General features: G+C 38.6%; 1 protein-coding gene across 4 annotated transcripts in view; it reads left to right on the forward strand.

Annotated features, from left to right (window-relative positions):
• Positions 1-3145: 3145 nt before the first annotated feature.
• The window catches only part of ada2a (adenosine deaminase 2a), a 14893-nt gene continuing 6637 nt past the window's right edge, over positions 3146-11401 (forward strand). Inside the window, exons 1-7 of one of the 4 annotated variants that reach the window (XM_053505026.1) lie at positions 4077-4103; positions 5319-5424; positions 5640-5954; positions 6960-7176; positions 7254-7464; positions 7558-7685; positions 7797-7887. In XM_053505026.1, coding sequence (XP_053361001.1) covers positions 4092-4103; positions 5319-5424; positions 5640-5954; positions 6960-7176; positions 7254-7464; positions 7558-7685; positions 7797-7887 — 1080 coding nt within the window. In that variant the 5' untranslated portion in view covers positions 4077-4091. The other 3 variants (XM_053505027.1, XM_053505028.1, XM_053505029.1) reach the window with 3 other exon arrangements.

Consider the following 11401-nt stretch of genomic DNA (forward strand, 5'->3'; position numbering starts at 1 on the left):
CCCATCATGTCAGTTCTTCTTAAAGTTAATAAGATTAATAAGATCTAAATTAATATAAGTGTTAAAGCTCTACCTCTGATTTTTACTGACACTGCTGACTCTTTCCAGTGTCAAGTAAATGTTTGATCTAGTCCTCCGAGTGGGGCAGTGATTAAGTCCTCGCCCTATCATCTGGAGATTGCGAGTTTGATTTCCGGGTAACCAGCATCTGTCTTACAGCTCTCATACATGTCCTGCACCACTCTAACATACTTCTCTGCCACTCCAGACTTCCTCATACAACACCACAGCTCCTCTCTAGGCACCCTGTCGTACACTTTCTCTAAATCTACAAAGACACAATGCAACTCTTTATTACCTTCTCTGTACTTCTCCACCAGCATCCTCAAAGCAAATATGCATCTGATGTACTCTTTCTAGGCATGAAACCATATTGCTGCTCACAAATGCTCACCTCTGCCCTTAACATAGCTTCCACTACTCTTTCCCACAGCTTAGTTCTATGGCTCATTAGCTTTATGCCTCTGTAATTGCCACAGCTCTGCACATCTCCCTTGTACTTAAAAATCGGCACCAATACACTTCTCCTCCATTCCTCTGGAATCCTCTCACTCTCCAAGATCTTGTTAAACAAACTAGTTTACTCTACTGCCACCTCTCCTAAGCACTTCCATACCTCCACAGGTATGTCATCAGGACCAACAGCCTTTCCATTCTTTATCCTCTTCAACGCCCTTCTCACCTCACTTTTACTAATATTTGCTACTTCCTGATCCAACAACAGTCACCTCTTCTACTCTTTGTTCTTTTTCGTTTTTCTCATTCATCAACTCTTTAAAGTACTCCTTCCATCTTCCCATCACCCTCCTGGCATCTGTCAGTACATTTCCGTCTCTATCTTTAATCACTCTAACCTGCTGCACATCCTTCCCATCTCTATCTCTCTGCCTCGCCAACCTGTACAAATCCACCTCTCCCTCCTTACTATCCAATCTTGCATACAAGTCCTCATATGCTCTTTGTTTGGCCTTTGCCACCTCTACCTTCCCCCTTCGCTGCATCTCCCTGTACTCCTGTCTACTCTCTTCAGTCCTCTCAGTGTCCCACTTCTTCTTAGCTAGCCTCTTTCCCTGTATACACTCCTGGACTTCCTCGTTCCACCACCAAGTCCTTGTCCACTTTTCCCTTACCTGATGATACACCAAGTACCCTCCTACCTGTCTCCCTGATCACATTGGCTGTAGTTGTCCAGTCAACTGAAAGCCCCTCCTGAGCACCCATAGCCTGTCCCAACTTCTCTCTAAAGGCTACACAACATTCTTCCTTTCTCATCACCACTCTCTCACCACTGGGGATGCTCTGCATCACTTCATCTAACTCACACTTCTCTCTAAAGGCTACACAACATTCTTCCTTTCTCAGCTTCCACCACTTTGTCCTCTGCTCTTTTTTTTTGTCCTCTTCACCTTCCTCACCACCAGGGTTATTTTACACACCACCATCCTGTGTTGTCTGGCTACACTCTCCTCTACCAACACTTTGCGGTCACTGATCTTTTTCAGGTTACAACGTCGACACAAGATGTAGTCGACCTGAGTGCTTCTGCCTCCACTCTTATATGTCACCCTATGTTCCTGCCTCTTCTAAAAGAAAGTATTTGCTACTGCCATTTCCATCCTCATTGCAAAGTCCACCACCATCTGTCCTTCTACATTCTTGTCCTGCAGACCAAACCTACCTATCACATTTTCATCACCTCTGTTCCCTTCCCCAACATGTCCATTGAAGTCCGCACCAATCACCACTCTCTCACCACTGGGGATGCTTTGCATCACTTCATCTAACTCACTCCAGAATGTCTCCTCCTCTTCTAACTCACATTCTACCTGTGGGGCATAACCACTAACAACATTTAACATCACCCCTTCAATATCCAGCTTCAGACTCATCACCCTATCTGATACTCTTTTCACCTCTAGAACGTTCCTTACAAACTCCTTTTTAGAATAACTCCTACTCCATTTCTTTTCCTATCCACACCATGGTAAAACATTTTGAACCCTGATCCTAAGCTTCTAGCCTTGCTACCTTTCCACCTGGTCTCCTGGACACACAGTATATCCACCTTCCTTCTCTGCATCATATCAACCAACTCTCTTGCCTTTCCTGTCATGGTCCCAACATTCAAAGTCCCCACTATCACTCCTAAACTCTTGCCTTTCCTTTTCTCTCTCTGCTTAAGAACACGCCTTCCTCCTCTCCTTTTTCGACTAACAGTAGCCCAATTGTAGGTCAACTGCACCGGTGGCAGTCGTTGTTAACCCGGGCCGCGACCGATCCGGTATGGAAATGATATTTGTGATTCGCATCATTGATTTGGCAAATGTTTTTACGCCGGATGCCCTTCCTGACACAACCCTCTGCATTTATCCAGACTTGTGACCGGGACAAGAAGACACTGGATTGCCCCAAGAAAAAGGGGCAAATACTTTTTCATGGCACTGCACATGTAGTCAGATTGTTCCACTGGGATGAAACTGTACCAGGTGCCATAGAGTGTGCCCTGAGATGGATTGACACCCTGTCCAGACTGTACCCTGCCTAGTGATACAGGAGCCTAGTGCCCCTGAGTAAGTGGGTGAGTGAGTTCGTTCAAGTGAAACCGGGACCTGTGGTGATTGAAGGTGTAAAATCAATTATAATTCCCTATTCATTATTTTTGTTTCAGGAAGTTGCCAAACTTTTGGCAGGAGCACAAAAACAACTTTAACCAACGTTTTTGGGGGATTTTTGTTTTATTTTTATGGTTTTTTAAACGTCTCTAAGCTTTTAGAGCGAGAGGACTTGCTTCCCGGAAATGTCGTACCTAAAATCCAGCGTTCATGCAAAGTCTGTTACATAGGGTTGCCATATTTGTATGAAACCTCCAATACATTGAGTGGTTTAATTCTTTGAAGTGTTTTTTATCTTTAAGATTATTTTTATTTATTGATTAATAACTAAAACCATACATTATATTCAAGAATACAACGAAGACACTGAAAGCGAAACTGTTTCCACACTACTGTTAGCCCGGATAAGAGGAATCCGTTAAAAAAAAAAAGGAGAGGAGAAAATACAAACCTGGCAACCTGCACTATTTGCACAGCTAGCTCGGAGCATGTAAACAGGACTCGTGCCTCCATATTCTGGGCCTTTAATCTTTATTATTATCTCTAGGTAAGACTTTTCAGTTGTTCTACATTATGTGAATTTCAAAGAGGATTCTGCATGTTGTTTGTCAGGACGCGTTCAAATCCTGGTCATGTGCAGCTTTTTCTCCAAAACACTGAGCCTGTAAACTGCTGTTTCTTTTGGTATTGTTGTTGATGTATTTCTTATTTACAGGATGAAAAGTCAGGACAAAATCACAAGCAAGTTATCAGTGGGTGAAGCAAACCAAAATTACAAGTAGTAAGAAAGGAAGGTTGAGAATAAGTAGTGAGCTGCTGATAATGAGAGTCACACTGACAGATGTTTTGTTTGTTTGGTTTTGGGTTGAAATTGGCTTAACCCTCCTATTATCTTTGGGGTCATTTTGACTCCATCCAATGTTTAAAGTTTCAAAATGAATTATTAAAAAAAAAAATTTAGCTTCATATTCAGTGTTTTTTGGGTAACAATTTTAATTATGATAATTTTTTGGAGGTTGAAACTGCTGGGGTCAACTTGACCCCAAGGATAAAAGATGTTAGTAAATTTAAGGGTAACAGGAGGGTTAAAAGTCAAAGCCATGCAGTTTTTTTTTTTATTTTTATATATACAGTACTTACATTTTTTCATTTATATTAAATAAAATTCCCCAAAACAATGGGTCAAGTTCTTTATTCAGGGTTAAAGTGGAAAAAACGCAATAAAGATTCGGAATAGAGAAGATGCCTATAATAGAGCACATTTTAGTTTCATGTTGTTAACAGTCACATGAAATGTTCCAGGAACAAATCAGATAAGTCGGACAAAGTAAAGCATATAAATACCAAACATGCAGGTTTGGTGTTTTGGTCCCTCATTACACTCTCACGAGACAACAAGGACAGCAAGGACAGCGCTACATGGTGTTTACTGTGCGTTTCAACGGATGCCATTTTGTCTCAGAGCTGTTTCGGACTGTGAACTCTGTCTTGTTTTTCGAAATTAGGATTATTCACCTTTGGAACAGCTTAAATTTTTTTTTTTTTTTTATTGTGTCAATTTTTGGTACGATACATGTGAGCTACTTGCACGAACATTCGTAGATCTGTGGTCCGTTTGTATCTGCGAAATTTTGTTTGTGTGTGTATATTGTATATATAAGCTGTGTGTATCTATGTGTATATATATATATATATTAACTTGCAATCAAGTCACATACTCATTAGAAAGAAATACTATTGTTTAAAAAGTGAGGGCAGAGATTTTGGGTTTTAAATGTAGAAGGTAAAAGTCAAATCAGGATCGAAACCAAGCGGTCTATTTTTGAGGTAAGTGTACCGTTTTGGTTGGAAACAGCAGAAATGTAACAGAAACTGTGGACTAGTGGAACGAGAAGTGAAAGCAGGTGGTTTCTTACTTTCTTTCTTTTTTTAAACAGACTTGCAAAAACATAAATCTTCATGATAATTTTTCTCTTATTTTCCCTTATTTACTGGATTAACAACAAATGATGAGCAAAGCAATAAAACTTACATGATATCTGTAGTAATATTTCATCAACACATGAATTCAGATCAGACTCTTAACACTTTAGTGTTAATTTAGTGTTTAGTTCGGCGACTAACGTTTGTAAAAAGCACTGAAAAGTAACAGGCAGAATTAAAACCATCCCTACATATTGTTTAGATGTCTTTCTGCCACTGGGACTGGGAGATTAGTCAGAACGGAGGGAAAAATGGATGCAGAAAAATAAAGAGCTTTATTAAATAAGAAACTGTATAGTGAGCATATGCCTTTCTGTGCCGTTATCATAATTTAAAAACAACAACAAAAAAAAGCTTCTGCAAAATATAATTGTAGCCTCTGACTGATCATAAAACCTACAACTTACACATCTCTGTAAAGCTGCTTTGTATTGAGTTGCATAGACAAAATATAGTTAAAAAATTCTGTAAAAGTTTTAACTGATCCAGAACGTTAAGCTACCTGATATGATTCTAGTAATTTCTTTGTTGTTTTGTTTATTTTAAAATCTGCAGTGCTGTGCAAAAGTCTTGAGCCTCTCCACATTTCTTTATAATAAATTAAATGATGGAAAAGGACAGCACGGTGGTGTAGAGGTTAACACTGTGGTCTCGCACCTCCAGGGTCGAGGGTTTGGTTCTCGCCTCAGGTCTGTGTGTCGGTTCTCCATATGCTTGTGGATTTCCTCCGGGTACTCTGTTTTTTTTCCCACAGTCCAAAGACATGTAGGTAAAGTTGTATATAATTGTAAATCTGGGTATCTGGTGCACTGTAGTGTCTATTTTTGTGCAATACATGTAAACTACTTCTCTGATTTGTTCGCCTTTATGAATGTTTGTAGAACCATTCATACCTGCAAAAATTCATAACTCTACTCTGTACTTCTGTTGTGTGTATATATATTGAATCTTTTTTGAGGGGAAATATTTTGTCTGGATTTGTAGATAGAGTCATGTCTGTGCCTCCCTGGAGAATCCGACTGAGTTTGACGTGGCTGTTGTTGCTGTACTTCGCTCAACGGTGCAACTCGCGGCCCGATCCACGCCAGCGAGATGCTCTTATAGAGATGGAGGAGAGAATAGCGATAGGTGGTAGCGTGGTCCTAAACAGCACGGAAAAGATCCTTAATCAAAAACTTTACCAGATAAAGCAGAAGGAAATGGTGGCTCCAGACTTCCCCCCTGCCATGCACTTCTTTAAAGCAAAGTCTTTAATAGATGCAAGTCCAGTCTTCAGATTTCTGCAGAAGATGCCCAAGGGTGTGGTAATGTTTATAATCTAATACTTATTTTTAAACTGTACAAAAAGTGTGAAAGTATTATGTTGGGTTTTTCATTAATATTATAATATTTAGGGCCCAAGCACCATGACATCAGCCCTATGGTGTCATAGTGTGTGAAGGGCCTTCTTGTTCTTCCAAGGATTATTATTTATTTATTATTATTATTATTATTATTATTTTTACATCTTGGGTCTTGTTTAAAGTCATGAAAATTGGCAGAAAGGTTGGAATCTGCCATCATTTGGATGCCTGAGAATCTGGTCCCCGGGTGTGGCACGGGGCTCTCACACAAGATTTTGCTACATGTCAAGGGCTCTACTCAACAGGAAGTCAGTTATTTTGGGTCATTTGCAAAACGCAGCCAATGGAATTCGATATACTCCTCCTAAGGGATTTATACTATTGCCACTAAACCAGACCAATGTGATCTTAATACGTTGAGGATGCAAAATTACAGAGAGAAGGTCAGCTGTGGCGATGCCTTAAACTTGCGCCAAAAAGTGGTCAATAGCTTTCTGCGTGATATCACATTGAAAGATATCATAGTGCCATCCTTTTTTTTTCTTTTTCAGCACCTGTGGATTTTTGGAAGTCTAAACATAAAATTCTCCCTTTTCTAAATTATATCATAATGGTGTTGGTAATTCTCCTTTAAAATGCCTGTACTTACTGTACTCGTTGCCTTTCTGGTTTACCTTCGGGTACCGAAGGCGCAGGGTGCTTGAGTCTGCTCATCGTTGCTTGCAACTATATTTTAACATTTAAAGTCACATTTAGTATGTAAAGAAATTCTTGCTCTTTTGTATAAAAGGGATTTTTTTGACCACACAGTGGAGAGGAATGTTTCTGTGAAGTGAAAACATAAACGAAAAAAATGTGTACAAAAAAAAAAAAAAACATGTAATGCATTTTCTGTTACTTGTCTGCTCAAGATCTTATGATTAAGGATGTGTGATTATCTGATGATTTTTATCATTTTCAGGTGGAGCTCTACACGTGCATGACTTTGCCATGGTGGGGGCCGAATGGCTTGTAAAAAACGCTACCTACAGGGAGAACTGTTACGTGTGCTTCACCAACGCTGGCTCCGTGCGCTTTGTGTTTTCTTCAGTACAGCCTGAAACAGGCTCTCAATGCTCAACGTGGGTTCTGCTACAGACTATGAGGGAGAAAATCAATGCCACTGAACTGGACAACAGGTAAAGATACTTGAAAGATTACGAAAAAAAAAGTGTAAAAGTAGCTAAGTGCAACAGAAATGTTCTTGCTTTTGTAGCTTTATTCGAAACCTGACGCTGGTTACAGAGGACCCAGACACAGATTACCCCAACCAAGATGTTATATGGGAGAGGTTTGAAGAATCATTCTGTGCGGCGTACGGGCTGGTCACGCATGCTCCGGTCTTTAAGGAATATCTTTACGAAGGTTTAAAGCAGTTCTATGCTGACAACGTTATGTACGTTGAAATCCGAGCTCTTCTCCCACATGTATGTGCGTTTATTCTCCTCTTTAAGCTCTTCTTCTTTTTTTTTTTTTGAAAAGAAAATCTAATTAAATTATTACTTCTTGGAATGACTTAGACTTACGAGCTTGACGGCAGCATTAACAGTAGAGACTGGAGCATGGAAGCTGTTCGAGAGGTGATCCAACGTTTCAGGGCTCAGCATCCAGACTTTTTTGGAGCCCGAATAATTTTTACCACCCACAGGTTAGTCTTTAATTCAGCATTTTTTAAATGTCGATGACAGGATATTGGAGCTACAGTATTTAAATGCCAGGTGTGTGGTTGTGTGTGTATGTGTGTGTTTGTCTATATTAGAGGCTTGAATTTAACACAAGCAGAAACCGTGATAAAGGAGGCCATGAAGCTGCAGGATGCCTTTCCAGACATCATGGCAGGCTTTGATTTTGTGAGTATACCCCCAAAATCTCAATTTTCTCAAAAAAAAACCACAGTGTGTAAAATTTGATACAGATCTGGCCATTAAAAACGCACGTTTCGAGAAAAGGGATCCCACGACTTGCCACGGCTGCACGCGGCAAGCTGTGAAAATGCCCTTCATTACCTGTAGGGGGCAGTCGTGTTTCAGTCTAAAGTATTGTGTGTCTACTAAGCTGAAAATGCGTTATCTCTCTTAGGCTCCCATTGACAGGTAAGCGACAGAGCTCATAAACGTGTCGAGCTCAACAATGTTATCAACTGTAAATACTGATATGTATTTATTCTTTATTTTCTTCTCTCCTTCAGTAATAATACTTCTTTAACTGCGCTTTCTCCATTCAGTATTATTATTATTATTAGTAGTAGTAGTGCTCCGAATTTATTATTATTATTATACTTATTATTACTGTAACACACCCGCGCGTGTGCAAAAAGACGAAGTACAACAAATAATGCAAAGATGTATAATATGTTAACAATATGATATTCAACAATATTGTTTTATTGTGTTTATGCACTTTAAATGTACACTAAACAATAAACACTGCCTTTTGCAGTGAAAGTAAGTTGCGCGTGCGGCTTTTTGATCAAAAGGCTGATAAAAGCATGCAAAGATATGAGCAGATTTATTGACAAAACTACAGACGTGAAATGAAACAACGCACAGCACGCAGAATCCCCGGGCATTGACTGCGCTTTGTCCATTCATTAGTAGTTGTACACAGATGTTTCTGTAAACACATCGTTGGGTTGTTTATGCTGGGCCAAAATTCGGTGTTATTTCGGGTACTTTATTCACACTGTTGGGTTGCTTTTGCTATGAATACTAAAAGTGCTGCATGATTAAACTCAATGCAAAAAACGGAAAAAGAAGCTTCTCCGTTTCCACGCTAGACCTTTTGGGTGAACACAATGACTTAAGAATTTAATTAAACACGAATATATATATAAGTGGCATTTTAATTCAAATCCAACATTTTAATCGTCAGTGATTGTTGCATGGCGTTAACTCGCACGTTCTGTAATATCCTATTGTCATTCATACTGCCGTAGTTTTAGAGCTCTTTACTGACGCATTTGCTAGTAAGTAAGTAAGCAAATAAAAGATAAGTGAATAAGTAGCTTTAAATGGTACTTCAGCGTAGTAAAAGTTTCCTAGCATGAGTTTATATAATGAAAATATTATGTATAAAGAAAATCTAATTTATATATTCGTATTGAACTAAATTCTTGACATTTTAATGGTTAGTGTTCGTTGCAGACATTCACACTATTTTTGGGGAAGGGATTGGCTTGTACAGGCTACTTTACACTGATCAGCAGTCGGCGCCCCGCCGTAACCAGCAGATCAAAGGAGCCGTTATCGGCTATGACACTTAGACTTCTGAGTTTGGAGGCCAGGGTTGGTTGGTTGGAAGCATGTTTAAAGGAGAAGATAACGTCACAAATACACACACAAACTGTCCATGCACACACACAATCTCTTCGTGCAGATACACCGTGCAGGCAACAGTTAAACAACAGTTTTTTAACAACAAAGTCTTCACTTCGTAATACACCTGGCTATTAAAAATTAATATTTAGGCCTAAAAAAAAATACTTTAAAATTAATCTAAAATTCATTCATTGCCATGTATAAACCTGCGGCTCACACTTATACTTAACAAAAGGCAGCGTTTTGATCAAAAGGATGATAAACGCATGCGATTTATTGATAAAAATGTCAAATAAGAACTTTATCTAAAAGCCAAACCGAACAAATTTCTCATGAAGTAGTTGAATATGCTTATACTGTAGAGACGTAGGTTACATTTTAACAGTACAATCGCAAGTAAATTACAAACTGCATGTAATTTTGTAAAATATGAATAAAACAGTATTAGATACACATATATGATATGGTAGTATAAACAATGAAAAAAGCTATGTACACGAGTGCTCAAATGTAAAGCACACGCAATTATTAATTTATTGTGTATTTTTAACTTTATTTAGTTGTTTAAGTTATGTGAAAAATAACGTTCCTACCAGCCCACTATTATTTTCTGTTCAAATTTAAAGATGCCCGCGCGTGTGTACAGTCGTGGCCAAAAGTTTTGAGAATGACACAATTATTAGTTTTCACAAAGTTTGCTGCTAAACTGCTTTTAGATCTTTGTTTCAGGTGTGTGTGTGTTGTACTGAAATATAATTACAAGCACTTCATACGTTTCAAAGGATTGGTACCATTCTTTATTCATGGCTGTGTTTTTGGGCAAAATTGTGAGGGAGATTAACTTAATCCCTTTTTGGGATTAAGTTCATTTTCATGGCAAAGAAGGACTATGCAATTCATCTGATCACTCTTCATAACATTCCGGAGTATATGCAAATTGCTATTATAAAAACTTAAGCAGCAACTTTTCCAATATTTATGTAATTCTCAAAACTTTTGGCCATGACTGTACAAAAAGACGAATTCAAAAGTGAATTAAAAAAAGTTAGCCTAATACAATATTGTTTTCAATGCTGAAGCAAACATGATTTTGTTTTAGTCTATTCGCTGAATATTCAATTCAATTTTATTTATATAGCGCTTTTAACAATGGTCATTGTCTCAAAGCAGCTTTAAAAAATGAAAGAAATTCATTTAAAAAATAATAATTAAAATAAAAAAATAAATAATGATAATAATAATAAATTGTGTATGTGTGAGAAAAATGTGTCTAGATAATAATGAGAAGAATAAATGATAGATGATATAACACCATGTGTGTTATGCAGCTGAAAGTACAATATAACAGAGATTCTTTAAATTAACATGAAGTCCAGTTCAGCATAGAGATGAGTCAGTAGGTGCAGAGGGAAGATGGGGTCTGGATCACTGGAACCACAGGAGCAGGATGTGTAGCTCCAACAATAATAAGGCAGAATCCAGCTGGAGCTGGTCCTTCTCTGGATGCCTCAGGATCCTCGCAGGGTTGGGATTTGACTACTGAAGCTGGTACGATCCCCAGAGGCTTTGGGATGGGTAGAAAAGTACAGAACAGATTGAGAGAATTCAGGATAGATGTACTGAGTACTCTATGAAGTTATGGGATGAGTTACGCGTATGCCAGATTAAAGAGATGCGTATTGAGGCTACTTTTAAACTGGGAAACTGTGTCTGAGCCCCGAACAGTCTGGAAGGCTATTCCAAAGCTTTGGAGCTAAATATGAAAAAGCCCTACCCCCTTTTGTAGATTTTGAAATTCTGGGAATTACAAGAAGTCCAGAGTTTTGTGATCTTAAGGAGCGTGGTGGATTGTAGCGTATCAGAAGACTGGTTAGGTATGTGGGAGCTAAACCATTTAAAGCCTTGTATGTAAGTAATACTATTTTGTAATTAATTCTAAACTGAACAGGTAGCCAGTGCAGGGATGATAATATTGGGGTTATATGATCATATTTTCTGGATCTGGTGAGAACCCTGGCGGCTGCATTTTGGACTAACTGTAGCTTGT

This window comes from Clarias gariepinus, chromosome 10 (genome assembly GCF_024256425.1).
Source record: "Clarias gariepinus isolate MV-2021 ecotype Netherlands chromosome 10, CGAR_prim_01v2, whole genome shotgun sequence".
NCBI lineage: Eukaryota > Metazoa > Chordata > Actinopteri > Siluriformes > Clariidae > Clarias > Clarias gariepinus.